This window comes from Panulirus ornatus, chromosome 28, assembly GCF_036320965.1.
Source record: "Panulirus ornatus isolate Po-2019 chromosome 28, ASM3632096v1, whole genome shotgun sequence".
In the NCBI taxonomy this organism is placed as follows: Eukaryota; Metazoa; Arthropoda; class Malacostraca; order Decapoda; family Palinuridae; genus Panulirus; species Panulirus ornatus.
The window spans coordinates 16465332-16492086 of NC_092251.1; the positions used below are offsets into that span (position 1 = coordinate 16465332).

At 41.6% G+C, this 26755-nt stretch overlaps 1 protein-coding gene and 1 pseudogene across 1 annotated transcript in view; both read left to right on the plus strand.

Annotated features, from left to right (window-relative positions):
* The window catches only part of SWIP (strumpellin and WASH-interacting protein), a 320197-nt gene that overhangs the window by 240989 nt on the left and 52453 nt on the right, over positions 1–26755 (plus strand). Inside the window, exon 20 of the mRNA XM_071678856.1 lies at positions 17730–17910. Coding sequence (XP_071534957.1) covers positions 17730–17910 — 181 coding nt within the window. The remainder of the gene's footprint in view (positions 1–17729; positions 17911–26755) is intronic.
* Positions 16698–16797, plus strand: LOC139757920 (U6 spliceosomal RNA; annotated as a pseudogene).

Consider the following 26755-nt stretch of genomic DNA (forward strand, 5'->3'; position numbering starts at 1 on the left):
TTTTAAGCGATCGGGGCCTGAACATACAGGAGGGAGAAAGGCATGCAAGGAATAGAGTGAATTGGAATGATGTGGTATACCGGGGTTGACGTGCTGTCAATGGATTGAACCAGGGTATGTGAAGCATCTGGGGTAAACCATGGAAAATTTTGTGGCGCCTGGATGTGGAAAGGGAGCTGTGGTTTAGGTACATTACATATGACACCTAGAGATTGAGGGTGAGCAAATGTGGCGTTTGTTGTCTTTTCCTAGCACTACCTCACATGCACGCAGGGAGAGGGGGGTGCCATTTCATATGTGTCAGGATGGCGCAGGAATGGATGAAGGTAGCATGTATGAATATGTACATGTGTATATATGTATATGTCTGTGCATGTATATGTATGTATACTTTGAAATGTATAGGTAAGTATATGTATGTGTGTGTGGGCATTTATGTATGTACATGTGTATGTGGGTAGGTTGGGCCATTCTTTCATCTGTTTCCTTGCGCTACCTTCCTTACGTGGAGATAGTGACAAAGTATAATAAGTAGATGAATATATAGATACTTATTTATTATACTTTGTCGCAGTCTCCCGCGTTAGCGAGGTAGCACAAGGAAACAGACGAAAGAATGGTCCAACCAACCCACATACACATGTATATACATACACGTCCACACATGCACATATACATACCTGTACATCTCAATGTACCCATATATATACACACACAGACATATACATATATACACTTGTACATGATTCATACTGTCTGCCCTTATTCATTCCCATTGCCACCCCACCACACATGAAATGACAGCCCCCTCCCCCTGCATGTGCACAAGTTAGCACTAGGAAAAGACTACAAAGGACATATTTGTTCACAATCAGTCTCTAGCTGTCATGTATAATGCATCGAAACCACAGCTCCCTTTCCACATCCAGGCCCCCAGACGCTTCACATGCCCTAGTTCAATCCATTGACAGCACGCCGACCCCAGTATACCACATCGTTCCAATTCACTCTATTCCTTGCACGCCTTTCATCCTCCGGCATGTTCAGGCCCTGATCGCTCAAAATCTTTTTCATTCCATCTTTCCACCTCCAATTTGGTCTCCCACTTCTTCTCCTTCCCTCCACCTCTGACACATATAACCTCTTTGTCAATCTTTCCTCGCTCATTCTCTCCATGTGACCAATCCATTTCAAAACACCCTCTTCTGCTCTCTCAACCACACTCTTTTCAGTACCACACATCTCTCTCACCCTTTCATTACTTACTCGATCAAACCATCTCACACCACATATTGTCCTCAAACATCTCATTTCCAGCACATCCACCCTCCTGCGCACAACTCTATCTATATTCCTCACCTCGCAACCATATAACATCGTTGGAACCACTATTCCTTCAAACATACCCATTTTTGCTTTCCAAGATAACGTTCTTGACTTCCACACATTTTTCAATGCTCCCAGCACTTTCGCCCCTTCCCCCACCCTATCATTCACTGCCTGCCTCCACGGTTCCATCCGCTGCCAGATCCACTCCCAGACATCTAAAACACTTCTTTTCCTGCAGTTTTTCTCCATTCAAACTTACATCCCAGTTGACTTGTCCCTCAACCCTACTGTACCTAATAACCTTGCTCTTATTCACATTTACTCTCAGCTTTCTTTTTTCACACACTTTACCAAACTCAATCACCAGCTTCTGCAGTTTCTCACATGAATCAGCCACCAGCGCTGTATCATCAGCGAACAACAACTGACTCACTTCCCATGCTCTCTCATCCACAACAGGCTGCATACTTGCCCCTCTTTCCAAAACTCTTGCATTCACCTCCCTAACAACCTCATCTATAAACAAATTAAACAACCACTGAGACATCACATACCCCTGCCACAAACCAACATTCACTGAGAACCAATGACTTTCCTCTCTTCCTACACATACACATGCCTTACATCCTCAATAAAAACTTTTAACTGCTTCTAACAACTTGCCTCCCGCACCATATATTCTTAATCCCTTCCACAGAGCATCTCTATCAACTCTATCATATGCCTTCTCCATAACCATAAAAGCTACATACAAATCCATTTGCTTTTCTAAGTATTTCTCACAGACATTCTTCAAAGCAAACACCTGATCCACACATCCTCTACCACTTCTGAAACCACACTGCTCTTCCCCAATCTGATGCTCTGTACATGCCTTCACCCTCTCAGTTATTACCCTCCCATATAATTTCCCAGGAATACTCAACAAACTTATACCTCTATAGTTTGAGCACTCACTTTTTTCCCCTTTGATTTATACAATGGCACCGTGCAAGCATTCCGCCAATCCTCAGGCACCTCACCATGAGTCATACATATATTAAATAACCTTACCAACCAGTCAACAATACAGTCACCCCCTTTTTTAATAAATTTCACTGCAATACCATCCAAACTCGCTGCCTTGCTGGCTTTCATCTTCCGCAATGCTTTTATTACCTCTTCTCTGTGTAGCAAATCATTCTCTGTAACCCTCTCACTTTGCACACCACCTCAACCAAAACACCCTATATCTGCCACTCTATCATCAAACACGTTCAACAAACCTTCAAAGTACTCATTCCATCTCCTTCTCACATCACCACTACTTGTTATCACCTCCCCATTAGCCCCCTTCACTGATACTCCCATTTGTTCCCTTGTCTTACGCACTTTATTTACCTCCTTCCAAAACATCTTTTTATTCTCCCTAAAATTTAATGATACTCTCTCACCCCAACTCTCATTTGCCCTCTTTGTCAACTCTTGCACCTTTCTCTTGACCTCCTGCCTCTTTCTTTTATATATCTCCCAGTCATTTGCATTATTTCCCTGCAAAAATCGTCCAAATGACTCTCTCTTATCTTTCACTAATAATCTTACTTCTTCATCCCACCACTCACTACCCTTTCTAATCTGCCCACCTCCCATGCTTCTCATGCCACAAGCATCTTTTGCACAAGCCATCACTGCTTCCCTAAATACATCCCATTCTTCCCTCACCCCCCTTACGTCCTTTGAAAATATATATATATATATATATATATATATATATATATATATATATATATATATATGTATATATATATATATATATATATATATATATATATATATATATATATATATATATATATATATATTTATTTATTTATTTATTTTTTTATTTTTTTTATACTTTGTCGCTGTCTCCCGCGTTTGCGAGGTAGCGCAAGGAAACAGACGAAAGAAATGGCCCAACCCCCCCCCATACACATGTACATACACACGTCCACACACGCAAATATACATACCTACACAGCTTTCCATGGTTTACCCCGGACGCTTCACATGCCTTGATTCAATCCACTGACAGCACGTCAACCCCTGTATACCACATCGCTCCAATTCACTCTATTCCTTGCCCTCCTTTCACCCTCCTGCATGTTCAGGCCCCTGATCACACAAAATCTTTTCACTCCATCTTTCCACCTCCAATTTGGTCTCCCTCTTCTCCTCGTTCCCTCCACCTCCGACACATATATCCTCTTGGTCAATCTTTCCTCACTCATTCTCTCCATGTGCCCAAACCATTTCAAAACACCCTCTTCTGCTCTCTCAACCACGCTCTTTTTATTTCCACACATCTCTCTTACCCTTACGTTACTTACTCGATCAAACCACCTCACACCACACATTGTCCTCAAACATCTCATTTCCAGCACATCCATCCTCCTGCGCACAACTCTATCCATAGCCCACGCCTCGCAACCATACAACATTGTTGGAACTACTATTCCTTCAAACATACCCATTTTTGCTTTCCGGGATAATGTTCTCGACTTCCACACATTTTTCAAGGCTCCCAAAATTTTTGCCCCCTCCCCCACCCTATGATCCACTTCCGCTTCCATGGTTCCATCCGCTGACAGATCCACTCCCAGATATCTAAAACACTTCACTTCCTCCAGTTTTTCACCATTCAAACTCACCTCCCAATTGACTTGACCCTCAACCCTACTGTACCTAATAACCTTGCTCTTATTCACATTTACTCTTAACTTTCTTCTTCCACACACTTTACCAAACTCCATCACCAGCTTCTGCAGTTTCTCACATGAATCCGCCACCAGCGCTGTATCATCAGCGAACAACAACTGACTCACTTCCCAAGCTCTCTCATCCCCAACAGACTTCATACTTGTTAGGGAGGTAAATGCAAGAATATATATTTATATATATATATATATTTATTTATTATTTATCATTTCATCCAGGCCTTACAAATCTTTCCATGGTTTACCCCAGACGCTTCACATGCCCTGGTTCAATCCATTGACAGCACGTCGACCCTGGTATACCACATCTTTCCAATTCTTTCTATTTCTTGCATGCTTTTCACCATCCTGCATGTTCAGGCCCTGATCGCTCAAAATCTTTTTCATTCCATCTTTCCACCTCCAGTTTGGTCTCCCACTTCTCCTCATTCCCTCCACCTCTGACACATATATCCTCTTTGTCAATCTTTCCTCACTCATTCTCTCCATGTAACCAAACCATTTCAAAACACCCTCTTCTGCTCTCTCAACCACACTCTTTTTATTACCACATATCTCTCTTACCCTTTCATTACTTACTCGATCAAACCACCTCACACCACATATTGTCCTTAAACATCTCATTTCCAACACATTCACCCTCCTCCGCAGAACTCTATCTATAGCCCACGCCTCACGACCATATAACATTGTTGGAACCACCACTCCTTCAAGCATACCCATTTTTGCTCTCCGAGATAATGTTCTCGTCTTCCACACATTTTTTCAATGCTCCTAGAACTGTCGCCCCCTCCCCCACCCTGTGACTCACTTCCTCTTTTATGGTTCCATCTGCTGCCAACTCCACTCCCAGATATCTAAAACACTTCACTTCCTCCAGTTTTTCTCCATTCAAACTTACCTCCCAGTTGACTTGGCCCTCAACCCTACTGTACCTAATAACCTTGCTTTTGTTCACATTTACTCTCAGCTTTCTTCTTTTACACACTACCAAACTCAGTCATCAGTTTTTGCAGTTTCTCACCTGAATCAGCCACTAGTGCTGTATCATCAGCAAACAACAAATGACTCACCTTCCAAGCAGTCTCATCCACAACAGACTGCAGACGTGACCCTCTCTCCAGAACTTTTGCATTCTCCTCCCTAACAACCCCATCCATAAACCGATCAAACAACCGTGGAGACATCACACACTCCTGCCGCAAACCAACATTCACTGAGAACCAATCACTTTCCTCTCTTCTTACTTGTACACATGCCTTACATCCTCGATAAAAACTTTTCACTGCTTCTAGCAACTTTCCTCCCACACCTTATATTCTTAATACCTTCCTCAGAGCATCTCTATGAACTCTGTCATATGCCTTCTCCAGATCCATAAATGCTACATACAAATCCATTTGCTTTTTCTCACATACATTTTTAAAAGCAAACACTTGATCCACACATCCTCTACCACTTCTGAAACCACACTGCTTTTCCCCAATCTAATGCTCTGTACATGCTTTCACCCTCTCAATCAGTACCCTCTCACATAATTTCCCAGGAATACTCAATAAACTTATACCTCCGTAATTTGAGCACTCACCTTTATCCCCTTTGCCTTTGTACAATGGCACTGTGCATGCAGTCTGCCAATCCTCAGGCACCTCACCATAAGTCATACATACTTTAAATATCCTTACCAACCAGCCAACAACACAGTCACCTCCTTTTTTGATAAATTCCACTGCAATAGCATACAAACCCGCTGCCTTGCCAGCTTTCATCTTCCGCAAAGCTTTTACTATCTCTTCTATGTTTACTAAATCATTCTCGCGAACTGTCTCACTTCGCACATCATCTCAACCAAAACACCCTATATCTGCCACTCTATCATCTAACATTCAACAAACCTTCAAAGTACTCACTCCATCTTCTCATCGCCACTACTTGTTATTTCCTCCCCATTAGCCCCCTTCACCGATGTTCCCATTTGTTCTCTTGTCTTACACAATTTATTAACCTCCGTCCAAAACATCTTTTTATTCTCCCTAAAATTTAACGACACTCTCTCACCCCAACTCACATTTGCCCTCTTTTTCACCTCTTGCCCCTTTTCTTGACCTCCTGCCTCTTTTTTTTTTATACATCTCCCAGTCATTTGCACTATTTCCCTGCAAAAATTGTCCTAATGCCTCTCTCTTCTCTTTCACTGATGATCTTACTTCATCCCAGCACTCACTACCCTTTCTAATCTGCCCACCTCCCATGCTTCTCATGGCACAAGCATCTTTTGCGCAAGCTATCACTTCTTCCCTGAATACATCCCATTCCTCCCCCACTTCCCTTATGCCCTTTGCTCTCACCTTTTTGCATTCTGCACTCAGTCTCTCCTGGTACTTCCTCACACAAGTCTCCTTCCCAAACTCACTTACTCTCACCACTCTCTTCACCCCAACATTCTCTCTTCTTTTCTGAAAAACCTGTACAAATCTTCACCTTCGCCTTTCACTCTCCTGTATGTTCAAGCCCTGATCGCTCAAAATCTTTTTCACTCCATCCTTCCGCCTCCAATTTGGTCTCCCACTTCTCTTTGTTCCCTCCACCTCTGACTCCTATATCCTCTTTGTCAATCTTTCATCACTCATTCTCTCCATGTGACTGAACTATTTGAATACACCCTCTTCTGCTTTCTCAACCACACTCTTTTTATTACCACACATCTCTAATACCTTTTCATTTCTTTCTCGATAAAACCACCTCACACCACATATCGTCCTCAGACATCTCATTTCCAACACATCCACCCTCCTCCACACAACCCTGTCTATCACCCATGCCTCACAACCATATATCATTGTTTGAACCACTATTCTTTAAACATAAACATTTTTGCTCTCTGAGATAACGTTCTCGCCTTCCACATGTTCTTGAACACTCCCAGAACCTTTGCCCCATCCCCCACCCTGTGACTCACTTCTGCTTCCATGGTTCCATCCGCTGCCAAATCCACTCCCGGATACCTAAAACACTTCACTTCCTCCAGTTTTTCTCTATTCAAACTAACTTCCCAATTCACTTGACCCACAATCCTACTGAACCTAATAACCCTGTTCTTATTGACATTTACTCTCAGCTTTCTTCTTTCACACACTTTACCAAACTCAGTCACCAGCTTCTGCAGTTTTTCACCCAAATCAGTCACCAGCGCTGTATCATCAGCAAACAACAACACTCACTTCCTAAGCCCTCTCATCCCCAACAGACTGCTTACTTGCCCCTCTCTCCAAAACTCTTGCATACACCTCCCTAACAACCCCATCCATAAAAATATTAAACAACCTTGGAGACATCACACACCCCTGCTGCAAACTGACATTCACTGGTAACCACTTGCTTACCTCTCTTCCTGCTCGTACACATGCCTTACATCCTTGATAAAAAAACTTTTCACTGTTTCTAGCAACTTACCTCCCACACCATACCTTCCACAGAGCATCTCTATCAACTCTATCATATGCCTTCTCCAACTCCATAAATACTACATACAAATCCATCTGCTTTTCTAAGTATTTCTCACATACATTCTTCAAAGCAAACACCTGACCCACACATCCTCTACCGCTTCTGAAACCACACTGCTCCTCCCCAGTCTGATGCTCTGTACATGCCTTGACTCTCTCGATCAATACTCTCCCATATAAATTCCCAGGAATACTCAACAAACTTATACCTCTGTAATTTGAACACTTACCTTTATCCCCTTTGCCTTTGTACAATTGCACTACACATGCATTCCACCAATCCTTAGGCAGTTCACCATGAACCGTACTTACATTGAATATCTTCACCGACCTGTCAACAACACTGTCACCCCCTTTTTTTAATAGATTCCTCCTCATTACCTTCCAAACCTGCCATCTTGCTGGCTTTCATCCTCCACAAAGCTTTCACTACCTGTTCTTTGTTTACCAGATCATTCTCCCTGATCCTCTCACTATAAACACCGCCACAATCAAAACACCCTATATTTGCCACTCTATCATCAAACACATTCAACAAACCTTCAAAATACTCACTCCTACACCACTACTTGTTATTACCTCCCCATTTGCCCCCTTCGCCGATATTCCCATTTGTTATCTTGTTGTACGCACTTCATTTACCTCCTTCCAAAACATCTTTTTATTTTCCCTAAGATTTAGTGATACTCTCTCACCCCGACTCTCATTTGCCCTCTTTTTCACCTCCTGCACCTTTCTCTTGACCTCCTGCTTCTTTCTTTTATACATCTCCCACTCATTTGCACTATTTCCCTGCAAAAATTGTCCAAATGCCTCTCTCTTCTTCATCCCACCACTCACTATCCTTTCTATTCTGCCCACTTCCCACCTTTCTCATGCCACAGGTATCTTTTGCGCAAGCCATCACAGCTTCCCTAAATACATCCCATTCCTCCCCCACTCCCCTTACATCATTTGCTCTCACCTTTTTCCATTCTGCACCCAATCTCTCCTGGTACTTCCTCACACAAATCTCCTTTCCAAGCTCAGTTACTCTCACCACTCTCTTCACCCAACATTCTCTCTTCTCTTCTGAAAACCTCTGCATATCTTCGCCCTCACCTCCACACGATAATGATCAGACATCCCCCCTGTTGCCCCTCTCAGCACATTAACATCAAAAAGTCTCTCTTTCACGCACCTGTCAATTAACATGTAATCCAATAATCCTCTCTGGCCAGTGGGTAGGTTGTAGGTAGGAATAATGCTCCCTGGCCAGTAGAAGTAGTAGGTAGGAATATTTAAGTAGGAGCATTTGGTAGAAACATTAGGTAGTAGCAGTGGTTAGGAACATTAGGCATAGAGAGCAAACATTAGGTAGTAGCAGTGGTTAGGAACATTAGGCATTAGGCAAGAGCATTAGGTAGAAGTAGTCAGTAGGGACATTAGGTAGGAGCTTCTGCAAACACTGCATTTGATTTGCCCTCTGCCAGTGGCCTGTTAAGGGTGAGGCACCGAAGGCTAAGAAGCAGGTCTAACATTCACTTGTTATGGAGACTATTGCTATGGCCACCCCTTTAAGAGATTACCAGAATGAAACAGGCATCACAGATATAGATAGATGGATAGGAAGAGGATACAAATGCCAGAGCCTATAGCAAGAAGGGATTTAAGAAGGGCAATGATAAGGCTGAAGTAGGAAAGGCACATGGAGTGGATGTGGTTACAGCTGAAAGTATGGAGGAGAAAGAGTGATAGAGTGGATGTATCTGATATGCAGTGTAGCATGAAAACAGAGTTGTGCCTGTGGATTGGTTGACATCTTTCATGGTTCCATTATTCAAAGGAAAAAGTACTAAGGATGTTTGTAGCAATTACAGGGGAATATGTCTGTTAAATATACCAGGAAAAGTGTATGTAAGAATGTTGTTTGATAGAGTGATGAAAATGACTGAATGCAGACTTAGTGGGAAGCAAAAGGGTTTTAGGAAAGGTAGGGAGTATGTGGATCAGATTCTTTGCTGAAGATGACTGCGAAAGTATTTAGGGAAAGGTAAGAAGTTGTATGCATCTTTTATGAATCTGGAGAAGGCATTTGACAGAGTTTAGTGGAATACTTTATGGGATGTGTTAAGGATATGGTGGCTCATGGAAAGCTTGTTTGCAGATGATACTGTGTTGTTTGCTGAGAGTGGAGAGGAGTTGCATGAAATTTTAATTATGTTTTATGATGTGTCTAAGCATAAGTAATTGAAGATTGATGCAAGTCAAAAAAGTAAAATAATGATGTTTGAAAGAAAATAGAGTTAAAGTATAGATTTTACAAAATCAAATAGAGTGAAAGAAGAAAGTGTGCTAAACTGTGTTTTGGGTATGGATGGAAATGACGGGAAGAGGTGAGAGAATTTAAGTAATAAGAGCTGTCATGGGTAAGGATAGAAAGGGAGAGAGCAGTGATGGGTAGAAGAGTCACTGGGTTCCTTTAATATAATAATGAAGGCCAGACATGTAAATGTGGAAGTGTATTAAAGGATGGCATAGTCCTCCCATCCCTGACCTATGCAGCCTAAATGTGGGCATAGAATGAGTCACAGAGGTCAAGAACCCAGGTTGTGGAAATGAGCTATTTGAGAGGAACATGTGTTCCAATGATATCAGACCAGTGGGAGCAACTTATAGATATAGATCCCTTCTCCCCCATTCATGATTAGTGGATTGATTCATTGGCCCATGTCAGAAAGCAAGGGAACCTCGAGATGTGCAGTGAAGAAGATATACATAGCACTCCAGCCAGCAGTATTTGCAAGGCATTAAAGAGCAAGGAGTAAGTATAGCAGGATATGAAAAAAGGTACACAAAAGCTTCAAAAAAGATATAGTGGACTAGGCCAGAAAAAATCCAATACCTTTTCATAATTTCATCAGGTTAAATTGTCAGTTAAAGAGCTGTTAACCAGGCTAAAGTTTTAGATAGAAAAATTGGGAAGAATGATGTAAGAATATGTCATGAACTAAATAGCACCCTCAAAAGTATTTACAGGATATTTCAGTGTATCTATTTTAATGGCATCTCCCCCTCCAGCTCTTTCTAAGAGTAAATGCTGGCACTTCAACAAAGCTGACTGGAATATCTTATGTAACTTCTTTTCTGATTATTCTTGGGTAGATTACTTGCCTTCAACATCCCTTCTTGTCACTACCCCACCCCATAGGAAACAGCATCACTACCCCCTGCTTCTGCAAGGTAACGCCAGGAAGACAAACAAAAAAGGCCACGTTTATTCACACTCAGTCTCTATCTGTCATGTGTAATGCACCAAAACCACAGCCCCCATCCACTACCAGGCCCCACAGACCTTTCCATAGTTTACCCCAGATGCTTCATATGCCCTGGTTCAGTCCATTAAACAGCACATCAACCCTGGTATACCATATCGTTCCAATTTACTCTACTCCTTACACACCTCTCACCCTCCTGTATGTTCAGACTCCAATCGCTCAAAATCTTTTTCACTCCATCCTTCCACCTCCAATTTTGTCTCCTGCTTCTCCTTGTTCCCTCCACCTCTGACACATATCCTCTTCGTCAGTCTCTCCTCGCTCATTCTCTCCATATGTCCAAACCATTTCAACACACCCTCTTCTTCTTTCTCAACCACAATCTTTTTATTTTCACACATCTCTCTTACCCTTTCTTTACTTACTCGATCAAACCACCTCACACCACATATTGTCCTCAGACATTTCATTTCCAACACATCCACCCTCTTCTGTACAACCTTATCTATAGCCCTTGCCTCACAACCATATAACATTGTTGGAACTACTATTCCTTCAAACATACCCATTGTTGCTCTCCGAGATAATGTTCTCTCCTCCCACACATTCTTCATCGCTCCTAGAACCTTCACCCCCTCCTCTACCCTGTGACTCACTTCTGCTTCCATGGGCCCATCTACTGCTAAGTCCACTTCACTTCACTCCAATTTTTCTCCATTCAAACTAACATCCCAATCAACTTGTCCCTAAACCTAATAACCTTGCTCTTTTTCACATTTACCCTCAAATTTCTTCTTTCACACACTTTTTTAAACTCAGTCACCAACTTCTGCATTTTCTCACACGAATCAGCTGCTAGAGCTGTATGATTGGCAAACAACAAATAACCCACTTCTCAGGCCCTCTCATCCATAACAGACTGCGTACTCACCCCTCTCTCCAAAACTCTTACATTTACCTCCCTAACCACCCCATCCATAAACAAATTAAACAGTCATGGGACATCACACTCTGCTGCAGACTGACCTTCACTGGGAACCCATCACTCTCCTTTCTTCCTGCTAGTATACATACCTTATATCCTTGGTAAGAACTTTCACTGCTTCTAGCAACTTACCTCCTACACCTTATACTCTTAAAGCCTTCCACAAAACATCTCTATCAATCCTATCATATGCCTTCTCTAGATCCATAAATGCTACATACAAATCTATGTGTTTCTAAGTATTTTTCACATACTTTCTTCAAAGCAGACACCTGATCCACACATCCTCTACCACTTCTGAAACCACACTGCTCTTCCCCATTCTGATGCTCTGTACATGCCTTCAACCTCTCAGTCAATACCCCTCCATATAATTCCTCATGAATACTCAACAAACTTATAACTCTTTAGTTCGAACACTAATCTTTATCCCCTTTGCCTTTCTACAATGGCACTTTGAATGCATTCCACAAATCCTTAGGCTCTTCACCATGAACCATATATACATTGAATATCCTTACCAACCAATCAACAACAAAGTCACCCCCTTTTTTAATAAATGCCACTGCAGTACCATCTAAACCTGCTGCCTTGCTGGATTTAATCTTCTGCAAAACATTCACTACCTCTTCTGTCTGCCACTCACTCATGTCATCACTACCTGTAATTACCTCCCCCTTACACCATTCACTAATGTTCCAAATTTGTTCTCTTGTCTTATGCATATTACTTACCTCCTCCAAAAACATTTTTTTTTCTCCATAGAATTTGATAATACTTTCTCACCCCAACTCTCATTTGCCCTCTTTTTCAACCCTTGCACCTTTCTCTTAACCGCCTGCCACTTTCTTTTATACATCTTCCAATCATTTGCACTACTTGCCTGCAAGTATCGTCCAAATGCCTCTCTTTTCTCTTTCACTAACAAACTTCTTAATCCCATCACTCACTACCCTTTCTAATCTGCCCATCTCCCACCTTTCTCATGCCACATGCATCTTTTGTGCACACCATCACTGCTTCCCTAAATACATCCCATTCTTCACCCACTCCCCCTCATGTCATTTGCTCTCACCTTTTGCCATTCTACACTCAGTCTCTCCTGGTACCTCCTCACACTAGTCTCCTTTCTAAGCTCTCTTACTCTCACCACTCTCTTCTCACATACATTCTCTCTTCTTTTTTGAAAACCTCCACAAATCTTCACCTTCACCTCCACAAGATAGTGATCAGACATCCCTCCAGCTGCCTCTCTCAGCACTTAAACATCCAAAAGTCTCTCCATTGACAGCACGTCGACCCCAGTATACCACATCATTTCAATTCACTCTATTCCTTGCACGTCTCTCACCCTCCTGTATGTTCAGGCCTCATTCGCTCAAAACCTTTTTCACTCCATCTTTCTGCCTCCAGTTTGGTCTCCCACTCTTGTTCCCTCCACCTCTGACACATATATCCTCTTTGTCAGTCTTTCCTATCTCATTCTCTTTATATGTCCAAACCATTTCAACACACCTTCTTTTGCTCTCTCACCCACACTCTTTTTGTTTCCACTCATCTCTTTTACCCTTTCATAACTTACTTGGTCAAACTGCCTCACACCACATAATGTTCTCACACATTTCATTTCCAACACATCCACCCTCCTCTGTACAACTCTATCTATAGCCCATTCCTTGCAACCATATAACATTGTTGGAACTACTATTCCTTCAAACATACCCATTTTTGCTCTCCGAGATAACATTTTCTCCTTCCATACATTCTTCATCAATCCCAGACCCTTCACCCCTCCCCTACCCTGTGACTTTCTTTCGCTTCTGTGGTTCCATTCACTGCTAAGTCCACTCCCAGATATCTAAAACACTTCACTTCCTCCAGTGTTCTCCATTTAAACTTACATCCAAGTTAACTTGTCCCTCAATACTACTCAACCTAATAAACATGCTCTTATTCACAATTACTCTCAAAACTCTCCTTTCACGCACTTTTCCAAACTCAGTCACCAACCTCTCCAGTTTCTCACTTGAACTAGCCACTAGAGCTGTATCATAGGCAAAAACAACTGACTCACTTCCCAGGCCCTAGCATCCCAACAGAATGCTTTGTGGAAGATGAAAGCTGGCAAGGCGGTGGGTTTGGATGGTATTGCAGTGGAATTTATTTAAAAAGGGGGTGACTGTGTTGTTGATTGGTTGGTGAGGATATTCACTATATGTATGACTCATGGTGAAGTGCCTGAGGATTAGCGGAATGTATGCATAGTGCCATTGTACAAAGGCAAAGGGGATAAAAGTGGATGTTCAAATTACAAAAATATAAGTTTGTTGAGTATTCCTGGGAAATTATATGGGAGGGTATTGATTGAGAGGGTGAAGGCATGTTCACAGCATCAGATTGGGAAAAGCAGTGTGGTTTGAGAAGTGGTAGAGGATGTGTGGATCAGGTGTTTGCTTTGAAGAATATATGTGAGAAATACTTAGAAAAACAAATGGATTTGTATGTAGCATTTATAGCTGGACAAGGCATATGATAGAGTTGATAGAGATGCTCTGTGGAAGTTATTAAGATTATATGGTGTGGGAGGTAAGTTGCTAGAAGTAGTGAAAAGTTTTTATTGAGGATGTAAGGCATGTGTACTAGTAGGAAGAGAGGAAAGTGATGGGTTCCCAGTGAATGTCAGTTTACGGCAGGGGTGCGTGATGTCTCCATGGTTGTTTAATTTGTTTATAGATGGGGTTGTTAGGGAGGTGAATGCAAGAGTTTTGGAAAGAGGGGCAAGTATGCAGTCTGTTGTGGATGAGAGAGATTGGGAAGTGAGTCAGTTGTTGTTTGCTGATGATACAGTGCTGGTGGCTGATTTGGGTGAGAAACTGCAGAAGCTGGTGACTGAATTTGGTAAAGTGTGTGAAAGAAGAAAGCAGAGAGTAAATGTGAATAAGAGCAAGGTTATTAGGCACAGTAGGGTTGAGGGACAAGTCAATTGGGAGGTAAGTTTGAATGGAGAAAAACTGGAGGAAGTGAAGTGTTTTAGATATCTGGGAGTGGATTTGGCAGCAGATGGAACCATGGAAGCGGAAGTGAATCATAGGATGGGGGAGGGGGCAAAAGTTCTGGGAGCGTTCAAAAATGTGTGGAAGTCGAGAACATTATCTTGGAAAGCAAAAATGGGTATGTTTGGAGGAATAGTGATCCAACAATGATATATGGTTGCGAGGCATGAGCCATAGATAGAGTTGTGCGGAGGAGGGTGGATGTGCTGGAAATGAGATGTTTGAGGACAGTATGTGGTGTGAGGTGGCTTGATTAAGTAATGAAAGGGTAAGAGAGATGTGTGGTAATAAAAAGAGTGTGGTTGAGAGAGCAGAAGAGGGTGTTTTGAAATGGTTTGGTCACATGGAGAGAATGAGTGAGGAAATACCAAGAGGATATATGTGTCAGAGGTGGAGGGAACGAGGAGAGGTGAGAGACCAAATTGGAGGTGGAAAGATGGAGTGAAAAGATTTTGAGTGATCGGGGCCTGAAGGGTGAAAAGCGAGCAAGGAATAGAGTGAATTGGAACAATATGGTATACCGGGGTCAACGTGCTGTTGATGAATTGAACCAGGGCATGTGAAGCATCTGGGGTAAACCATGGAAAGTTCTGTGAGGCCTGGATGTGGAAAGGGAGCTGTGGTTTTGGTGCATTATTACATGACAGCTAGAGACTGAGTGTGAACGAATGTGGCCTTTGTTGTCTTTTCCTAGCGCTACCTCGCACACATGAGGGGGGGGGAGGGGGTTTTTATTTCATGTGTGGCGGGGTGGCGATGGGAATGAGTAAAGGCAGACAGTATGAATTATGTACATGTGTATATGTGTATATGTCTGTGTGTATATATATGTATACGTTGAGATGTATAGGTATGTATATTTGCGTGTACGGATGTGTATGTATATACATGTGTATGTGGGTGGGTTGGGCCATTCTTTCGTCTGTTTCCTTGCGCTACCTTGCTCATGCAGGAGGCAGCGACAAAGCAAAATAAATAAAAAGATAAATAAATAATATGTCCCTGGGGATAGGGGAGAAAGAATACTTCCCACGTATTCCCTGCGTGTCGTAGAAGGCGACTAAAAGGGAAGAGAGCGGGGGGCTGGAAATCCTCCCCTCTCGTTTTTTTTTAATTTTCCAAAAGAAGGGACAGAGAAGGGGGCCAGGTGAGGATATTCCCTCAAAGGTCCAGTCCTCTGTTCTTAACGCTACCTTGCTAATGTGGGAAATGGCGAATAGTATAAAAAAAAAAATAAATAAATAATATATATATATCCTAGCCTGAACAGGTACCTATTTTTCTATCAATCCCAAGGGGTGGATGGACAGCTGGTTTTGACTGTAGACTTACTGTTGCACCCAGGATTTGAAACTGTATGCTCAACCATGGGCTGTGTCTGAATTTGTCAGTCAGGAATGCTTTGTATATACTTACATTTTTACCCATATCAGTTTAAAGCTTACTTCCTTACACTCTTTCACACTTTCTAACAGCTCCTCCTTCAATGGAATTGCTACCCTTTCCTTAGCTTACACCCTAAACCTCACTCTGACCCCTGACTTTACTTGTAATTCTTAGAAGTAAATTGTGCTTTCCTAAAGTTCTCAAGCCCATGTTGCACAGAAAAATGTTAGTTGTGCTCTTATACCTTTTTAAGAGTGCCTTTCCCAAACCCCTCTCTCTGTGGTTATGTTTTTTCTTAAAAGAGATAACTTGAAAAAAAAATTTTCAGTTCCTTCCCTAGACTCTCAGTCTTATTACTCTTATAGTCCAGTTTTGGGTGCTGTAACATGATATTACAGTCTTTTATGTGTTGAGATTAGCCAAAACAGTTGTCTGAGATTGATATTAGGGTAGTAGAACCCTTTCATTTTTTTGAGTAATGCAGAGAAATTTAGCAGGGCTCCTGCTTAAGGGTGACATACAAATCATGAAATGTTCCACATATTTTATGTAGATTTGGGAATTCTTCCTTCAAGAGTGTTCTCTCCAGTTTCCATCTAATTCATCATTGAAGATTTTACAATGGTTACATATCTATATGCTGTTCTCCAACCCTTCTTCATCATGTAGGTTTGTTTCATGCTCACTGGATAAATGCAGAGGAGAGAAATTAAGGTTTAGAAGAATGAATAACCTTTTATCTCCGAGGTGTGCATCACTTAACTAGTTTGGCCACCCTGCCATACCTTCTCCTTTTTTTGAAAAACCTTTCTGTTTACCCCCTGTGACTGCCTTGTGTTGGTGTCCATAATCTGTATAATGTGTGAATTTGAGTGATTGTTTCAAGGCAGGTTGGTGATGTCAGTATAGTGGTGGTTCCTGGCTATCCAAGGGTAGATCCTGATAGTCAGGCAGTGGCTGTGGATACCAATGAGTCATTCACAAATGGTAAGCATGGGCTGCTGCATCCTTGCTGAATATGAGGCTGGACAGGGCCCTAGCTGGTGTATTTCTAAAATATGTATCTCATGCTTGTGGAATATGGCTGTGGACATTCATAGTTTTTCAATCTTCAAAACTAAAATTCCTTTTAGTAATACTGATAAGTGGTACCAAATGTGCATCAAAAGAAAACTTGAAGAATTTTTTTGTCATGATCATTATATATATATAATATTACATTTAAGTGTAAAGGATATTAATGTTCAGTGGTCCCCAGTTGATGATATTCGTACCAATAGTGATGTCTAATAGTTGTTCAGATGGTATGTGATGTTAGTTTTAGAAGTTGCATTTTAAAGTAATTTTAAGTAAAATTGGGAATTGATATACTTTTATGATGAGAGTTTTGGACAATATAAAGTACTTATATATCTGAATGTTAAGTAATGCCATAGATATAATATGCATTGTTTTATATAATCTCTTGTTTTTCTCAGCTTCTGGTGGATGTATTTGCTCCAGCCCTTCGCGACAACAAAAACGGCCATCTTAAAAACTTCTATCTTATTATCCCTCCTCTGACAGTAAATTTTGTAGAACATTCTATAACTGCTAAAGACAACATGAACAAGAAAAACAAATCAGGGGCTGCCTTCACAGATGATGGATTTGCTATGGGTAAGGGAAAGAGGTATAGATTATTGACATATATTTTTAACTCACCCTTAGTTTGATATTTCCGTGAAAATGCTAAATGACTATAAAGTTGTGCTCTGATTAATGTTTTTACAGCTCGTCAAAGTTTTATTATGTTAGCCAGGGTTATATTTCATGCTGATAAGGGAGTCAAAGGATTTGGTTTAGAGAATTAAGTTATACATAACTTTATTATAGTTCATTCCCGGATGGACTTGAAATGATAAAGACTGATATTCATATAATATGTGAAATAGCCTCCTACTTATGAATTTTAATGTGGTGGAACCTTAAAATATTATAGTTATACCTGCATTTATGTCTTTCAATTGTTTTTGACGTTGGCTCTTGGGAGGTGACCTTCATACTTGCTGGTGAAGTCCGGTAACAAACACATATTCATCTACTCATGAATACACAAATATAACCCTTTTGTCCCCTTTGCTTCATACAAAGGCACTATAGAGGTATTTTAATAGCCCTGTGGCACTTGTGAGCCACACATACGTTGACAATCAGTAACCAATCAGCAACACAGTCACCCCTTTCTTAAGAAATCCCTCCATAATCCCATCTACTCCAGCCACTTTGCTGTTCTCCGTCCTAGACTAGGCTTTCACTATCCTCTTCTCTTTTCACCAAACCATTTGCCATGGTTCTCTCTCTCTGCATACCTCCACATCCAAAACACCCCACATCTCATTCAGTATCCCTTCACAGTACTCACACCATCTCTTCAGCTCATCTCTGCCTGTTACCACTTCCCTCTGTTTCTCTTTCACTAATTCTCCCACATTTCCCTTTTTTTCACCACTTTTAACCTCTTTCCAAAACATCTAATTCTCCATGAAGTTGACTGATAATTGCTCTTCCTTAAATCTCAACTGCCCTCTTTTTCGACCTCTCCACCTTCTGCATGAACCCATTGTTTTTTCATGTACATCTCTTGGTTACTCACACCTTCCATACATCTAATGTGTATGTACTAACCTCTTTTCTTTCACTGGCAGCTTAATGTCCTCATCCCACCACTCGCTATATTTTCTCACATGCCACCTTCTTTATGCCACACACTTCTCACATATGAAGGCATTGCATCTCTTAGGTACCTCCCATTCTTCATCCACTCCACCTAGTTTCATTTACTCTCAATTCTTTTTTCCCGTTCAATACTCAGTCTCTTCTGGTATCTCTTTACACAAAAGTAAATGTTTGAATTACAGAGATACAAGTTTGATGGTGTATCTGATGAGTTGTAAGGGAGAGTGATGGTTGAAAGGATGGTGGCATGTTGTGATTAGGGAGGAACAGTAAAGAATTTGTTTGAGAAATATGTTCACAAACAGAGGGATTTGTTTATGGCATTTGCGGATACAGAGGAAGCATAAGATGAAGTTGATAGAGACCCTTTGTAGAGGTTGTTACAAATATATGGCATGGGAGGAAAGCTATTAGAAGCACTAGGGAGTTTTTATCAAGAAAGTAAGGTGTTCATGTAGGTAGGAATAGAGAAGAAAGAATGGTTCCTGATAAAGGTGAGTGTGTGGCATGGACAGTTTGGTTGGGGAGGTATATGCAAAGGTTTTGGAGAGAAGAGCAGGTCTGCAGTCTGTCAAGGCTCGGGGTATCCTGGGATGTCACTTTTTGTATGCTGCTTATGTGGCTCTGGTGGCATACTCAGGTGAGAAACTGCAACAGTTGGTTTCTGAGTTTAGGATCGTGTATGAAAGGAGAAACTCGAGATTAAATGTGAATGAAAGGAAGGTTATCAGGTTTAGCAGATAGGGTAGTTGGAATGTGAGTGTGGAAGGAGAGAATGTGGAGGAAGCAAAGTCTTTTAGTTACCAGGGAGTGGATATGGTAGCAAATGGAACCAGGGAACTAAATGGGTGGGTGAAGGGCCAAAGGCCTTTGGTACACTAAGGAATATGTGGAAAGAGAGGTCACTTTCTGTGAGAAAGATGGGTGTGATGCTACAGTAGCCCTGATTGTGTTGTTGAAACTTAAATGTTTAAGGACATGTGGTGTGAGGAAGGTTGATTAGATAAGAAATTATAGGGTAAGAGAGACGTCTAGTGGTAAGAGAGAGCTGAAAAGAGCTTGCTGAAATTGTTTGGAGACATAGTGAAGATGAATGAGAAGAGGTTGATCAAAAGAGAATACATGTTGGAAGTGGAGGGAAGAAGGAAACGGGGGAAAATGGGGAGGTGGAAGGAAGGAGCGAAAGAGTCCTTGAGTGTTCAGAGTTTGGACTTGCAGGAAGGTGTGAAGTGTGCATAGGATAGAGTCTATTGGAGTGTTGTGGTATACAGGTGTTGGACATGCCATTAGTGGGTTGAAACAACACATGAAGTGTTCAAAGTGGGACCTAGTTGTGGACTGGGAACAGGTATTTTGGTGCATTAAATTTGACAGCTAGAGAATGGATATGAGGAGATAAGGCTGTTCTTCTCTTGGGTAAATGAGGCTGTTAAAAGAGGGAAGGCAATATGAGACCTAAAGAGATATTATTGTAGAACCTCTGCAAACTTCAGCAGTTTCTGTGGTACTATAGATTGAGAAATGAATTTCAGCAGCCAGGAACCAGAGTATTGTGTGAAAGATTCTGTGAAATTTACAATGAAGGAATGGGAAGATAGGTATCTCCAAGCTTAGATACAAAGGGAAGGATTGTTTTGATAAAAATGTCAAACAGCAAAGGAGCCTAGAGATGCACAGTGGCGAGGATTTGAGCAGAACTTCAACAAGCGTGCATTTGCAAGGTATAAGAAAGCAGGTAACAAGTGAAGCAGGATAAGAAAGAAACTGAACAAAGAAACTGAAAAGGATGTTGTAGATAATGCAGAAGAAATTCTAAAACTTATCCATAAATTCATTAGGAATAGGTTGTCAGTTAAAGAGTAGCTAATCAGGGTAAGGTATTCAGATATTCAGATGGAAGAATTGCAGATGATGATGTAAGGATATGTGAGGAACTGAATGATAAAGTTGACAGTGTTTTTGCACTTGAAGACACTGTAGTCCCAACACCTAAAGAGATGGAACGGTAATGAGATTTTAGAAAGCAGTGCATTGATTAAAAAAGACATTAACAGAATATTGGTATTAAAAGATCTTGACTCTGTGTACTGAAGATGTGGGCAGATACACTAGACAGGCTTCTTGAAATTCTGTTCAAGATGTTGCTGGAGAGAGGCAAAGTGCCGAGGGAATATCATTTCTGTCAATGAGAAAGGGGACTGGAAATAGGCTGTGAACTGAAGACTGATCTCTTTAATTACTGTGGTCTGTAAGGTTCTAGAAAAGATAACACTTAATAGCAAAGTTTGATTTATTTTATGTTTCAGAGATGTTTTGTTTCCATTTATGGATTTTGGGATGCTAAACATAAAAATGACCATGAAAAAACTTGATTGACGACAGTTTTCAAGAAGAATTTAGTCTCTCATGTTTTAAGTGTATTACAGACAATATTATATTGTACTTTAACTTTCTAAAAGGGGAAATGGAAGAAGTCATGCGGGGAGTGCTCATCCTCCTCAAAGGCTCAGATTGGGGTGTCTAAATGTGTGTGGATGTTATCAGGATGAAAAAAAAGGAGAGATAGGTATTATGTTTGAGGAAAGGAACCTGGGTGTTTTGGCTCTGAGTGCAATGAAACTCAAGGGTAAAGGGGAAGAGTGGTTTGGGACTGTCTTGGGAGTAAAGTCAGGGGTCAGTAAGAGGACACGAGTAAAGGAAGGAGTAGCACTCCTCCTGAATCAGGAGTTCTAGGAATATGTGTTAGAGTGTAAGAAGGTAAACTCTAGATTGATATGGGAAATCTGAAAGTGGATGGAGACAGATCGGTGATTATTGGTGCCTGTGCACCTGGTCATAAGAAGAAAGATCATGAGAGGCAAGCGAGTGTGTTAGCAGTTTTGATGCACGAGACCGTGTTATAGTGATGGGTGATTTGAATGCAAAGGTGAGTAATGTGGCAGTTGAGGGAATGATTGGTGTACATGGGGTGTTCAGTTTTATAAATGGAAATGGTGAAGAACTTGTAGATTTGTGTGCTGAAAAAGGATAGGTGATTGGAAATACCTGGTTTAAAAAGAGAGATATTTATACATAAGTATACATTTTTTCCCTGGAGATAGGGGAGAAAGAATACTTCAAACACATTCCTCACGTATCGTAGAAGGCGACGAAAGGGGATGATAGCAGGGGGCTAGAAACTCTCGCCTCCTTGTATTGTAACTTTCTTAAAGGGGAAACAGAAGAAGGAGTCACGCGGGGAGTGCTCATCCTCCTCGAAGGCTCAGATTGGGGTGTCTGAATGTGTGTGGATGTAACAAGATGAGAAAAAAGGAGTCATAGGTAGTATGTTTGAGGAAAGGAACTTGGATGTTTTGGCTTTGAGTGCAATGAAACTCAAGGGTAAAGGGGAAGAGTGGTTTGGGACTGTCTTGTGGGTAAAGTCAGGGGTTAGTGAGAGGACAAGAGCAAGGGAAGGATTAGCACTACTCCTGAAACAGGAGTGGTAGGAGTATGTGATAGAGTGTAAGAAAGTAAACTCTAGATTGATATGGGTAAAACTGAAAGTGGATGGAGAGAGATGCATGATTTTTGGTGCCTATGCACCTGGGCATGAGAAGAAAGATCATGAGACACAAGTGTTTTGGGAGCAGCTGAGTGAGTGTGTTAGTAGTTTTGATGCACGAGACCGGGTTATAGTGATGGATGATTTGAATGCAAAGGTGAGTAATGTGGCAGTTGAGGGAATAATTGGTGTACATGGGGTGTTCAGTGTTTTAAATGGAAATAGTGAAGAGCTTGTAGATTTATGAGATTTATGTGCTGAGAAAGGACTGGTGATTGGAAATACCTGGTTTAAAAAGAGAATATACATAAGTATATGTATGTAAGTAGGAGAGCTTGTAGATTTATATGCTGAAAAAGGACTGGTGATTAGGAATACCTGGTTTAAAAAGTGAGATATACAGAAGTATATGTATGTAAGTAGGAGAGATGGCCAGAGAGTGTTATTGGATTCCATGTTAATTGATAGGCATGTGAAAGAGAGACTTTTGGATGTTAATGTGCCGAGAGGTGCAACTGGACGGATGTCTGATCATTATCTTGTGGAGGCGAAGGTGAAGATTTGTTGGGGTTTTCAGAAAAGAAGAGAGAATGTTGGGGTGAAGAGAGTGGTGAGAGTAAGTGAGCTTGGGAAGGAGACTTGTGTGAGGAAGTACAAGGAGAGACTGAGTACAGAATGGAAAAAGGTGAGAACAAAGGAGGTAAGGGGAGTGGGGGAGGAATGGAATGTATTTAGGGAAGCAGTGATGGCTTGCGCAAAAGATGCTTGTGGCATGAGAAGCGTGGGAGGTGTGTTGATTAGAAAGGGTAGTGAATGGTGGGATGAAGAAGTAAGATTATTAGTGAAAGAGAAGAGAGAGGCATTTGTATGATTTTTGCAGGGAAGAAAATGCAAATGAGTGGGAGATGTATAAAAGAAAGAGGCAGCAGGTCAAGAGAAAGGGGCAAGAGGTGAAAAAGAGGGCAAATGAGAGTTAGGGTGAGAGAGTATCTTTAAAATTTAGGGAGAATAAAAAGATGTTTTGGAAGGAGGTAAATAAAGTGCGTAAGACAAGGGAGCAAATGGGACTTCAGTGAAGGGGGCTAATGGGAAGGTGATAACAAGTAGTTGTGATGTGAGAAGATGGAGTGAGTATTTTGAAGGTTTGTTGAATGTGTTTGATGATAGAGTGGCAGATATAGGGTGTTTTGGTCGAGGTGGTATGCAAAGTGAGAGGGTTAGGGAAAATGATTTGGTAAAAAGAGAAGAGGTAGTAAAACCTTTACGGAAGATGAAAGCTGGCAAGACAGCAGGTTTGGATGGTATTGCAGTGGAATTTATTAAAAAAGAGGATGACTGTATTGTTGACTGGTTAGTAAGGTTATTTAATGTATGTATGATTCATGATGAGGTGCCTGAGGATTGGCGAAATGCTTGCATAGTGCCATTGCACAGAGGCAAAGGGAATAAGAGTGAGTGCTCAAATTACAGAGGTATAAGTGAGAATGAGTGAGGAAAGATTGACCAAGAGGATATATGTGTCGGAGGTGGAGGGAATGAGGAGAAATGGGAGACCAAATTGGAGGTGGAAAGATGGAGTGAAAAAGATTTTGTGTGATCGGGGCCTGAACATGCAGGAGGGTGAAAGGAGGGCAAGGAATAGAGTGAATTGGAGCGATGTGGTATACCGGGGTTGACGTGCTGTCAGTGGATTGAATCAAGGCATGTGAAGCGTCTGGGGTAAACCATGGAAAGCTGCGTAGGTATGTATATTTGCGTGTGTGGACGTGTATGTATATACATGTGTATGGGGGTGGGTTGGGCCATTTCTTTCGTCTGTTTCCTTGCGCTACCTCGCAAACGCGGGAGACAGCGACAAAGCAAAAAAAAAAAAAAAAGTTGAGTATTCCTGGAAAATTATATGGGAGGGTATTGATTGAGAGGGTGAAGGCATGTACAGAGCATCAGATTGGGGAAGAGCAGTGTGGTTTCAGAAGTGGTAGAGGAGGTGTGGATCAGGTGTTTGCATTGAAGAATGTATGTGAGAAATACCTAGAAAAGCAAATGGATTTGTGTGTAGCATTTATGGATCTGGAGAAGGCACATGATAGAGTTGATAGAGATGCTCTGTGGAAGGTACTAAGAATATATGGTGTGGAAGGCAAGTTGTTAGAAACAGTGAAAAGTTTTTATCGAGGATGTAAGGCATGTGTACGTGTAGGAAGAGAGGAAAGTGATTGGTTCTCAGTGAATGTAAGTTTGTGGCAGGGGTGTGTGATGTCTCCATGGTTGTTTAATTTGTTTATGGATGGGGTTGTTAGGGAGGTGAATGCAAGAGTTTTGGAAAGAGGGCAAGTATGCTGTCTGTTGTGGATGAGAGAGCTTGGGAAGTGAGTCAGTTGTTGTTCGCTGATGATACAGTGCTGGTGGCTGATTCATGTGAGAAACTGCAGAAGCTGGTGACTTAGTTTGGTAAAGTGTGTGAAAGAAGAAAGTTAAGAGTAAATGTGAATAAGAGCAAGGTTATTAGGTACAGTAGGGTTGAGGGTCAAGTCAATTGGGAGGTAAGATTGAATGGAGAAAAACTGGAGGAAGTAAAGTGTTTTAGATATCTGGGAGTGGATCTGGCAGCGGACAGAACCATGGAAGTGGAAGTGAGTCATAGGGTGGGGAAGGGGGCGAAAATTCTGGGAGCCTTGAAGAATGTTTGGAAGTTGAGAACGTTATCTCGGAAAGCAAAAATGGGTATGTTTGAAGGAATAGTGTTTCCAACAATGTTGTATGGTTGCGAGGCGTGGGCTATGGATAGAGTTGTGCGGAGGAGGGTGGATGTGCTGGAAATGAGATGTTTGAGGACAATATGTGGTGTGAGGTGGTTTGATCGAGTAAGTAATGTAAGGGTAAGAGAGATGTGTGGAAATAAAAAGAGTGTGGTTGAGAGAGCAGAAGAGGGTGTTTTGAAATGGTTTGGTCACATGGAGACTGTGAGTAAGGAAAGATTGACCCAGAGGATATATGTGTCAGAGGTGGAGGGAACGAGGAGAAGTGGGAGACCAAATTGGAGGTGGAAAGATGGAGTGAAAAAGATTTTGAATGATCGTGGCCTGAACATGCAGGAGGGTGAAAGGCGTGCAAGGAATAGAGTGAATTGGAACGATGTGGTATACCAGGGTCGACGTGGTGTTGATGGATTGAACCAGGGCATGTGAAGCGTCAGGGATAAACCATGGAAAGTTGTGTGGGGCCTGGATGTGGAAAGGGATCTGTGGTTTCGGTGCATTATTACATGGCAGCTAGAGACTGAGTGTGAACGAATGGGGCCTTTGTTGTCTTTTCCTAGCGCTACCTCACACACATGAGGGGGGAGGGGGTTGTTATTCCATGTGTGACGAGGTGGCGATGGGAATGAATAAAGGCAGACAGTATGAATTATGTACATTTGTACATATGTATATGTCTGTGTGTGTATATATATGTGTACATTGAGATGTATAGGTATGTATATTTGCGTGTGTGGACGTGTATGTATATACATGTGTATGTGGGTGGGTTGGGCTATTCTTTCATCTGTTTCCTTGCGCTACCTCGCTAACGTGGGAGACCGACAAAACAAAAAAATGAAAATAAAAAAATCCGTATGTAAGTAGGAGAGATGGCCAGAGAGCGTTATTGGATTATGTGTTAATTGATAGGCACGCGAAAGAGAGACTTTTGGATGTTAATGTGCTGAGAGGTGCAACTGGAGGGATGTCTGATCATTATCTTGTGAAGGCGAAGGTGAAGATTTGTAGAGGTTTTCAGAAAAGAAGAGAGAATGTTGGGCTGAAGAGAGTGGTGAGAGTAAGTGAGCTTTGGAAGGAGACTTGTGTGAGGAAGTACCAGGAAAGACTGAGTACAGAAAGGAAAAAGGTGAGAAGAAAGGAGGTAAGGGGAGTGGGGGAGGAATGGTATGTATTTAAGTAAGCTGTGATGGCTTGCGCAAAAGATGCGTGTGGCATGAGAAGCGTGGGAGGTGGGCAGATTAGAAAGGGTAGTGAGTGGTGGGATGAAGAAGTAAGATTATTAGTGAAAGAGAAGAGAGAGGCATTTGGACGATTTTTGCATGGAAATAATGCAAATGAGTGGGAGATGTATAAAAGAAAGAGGCAGGAGGTCAAGAGAAACATGCAAGAGGTGAAAAAGAGGGCAAATGAGAGTTGGGGTGAGAGAGTATCATCGAATTTTAGGGAGAATATAAAGTTTTGGAAGGAGGTAAATAAAGTG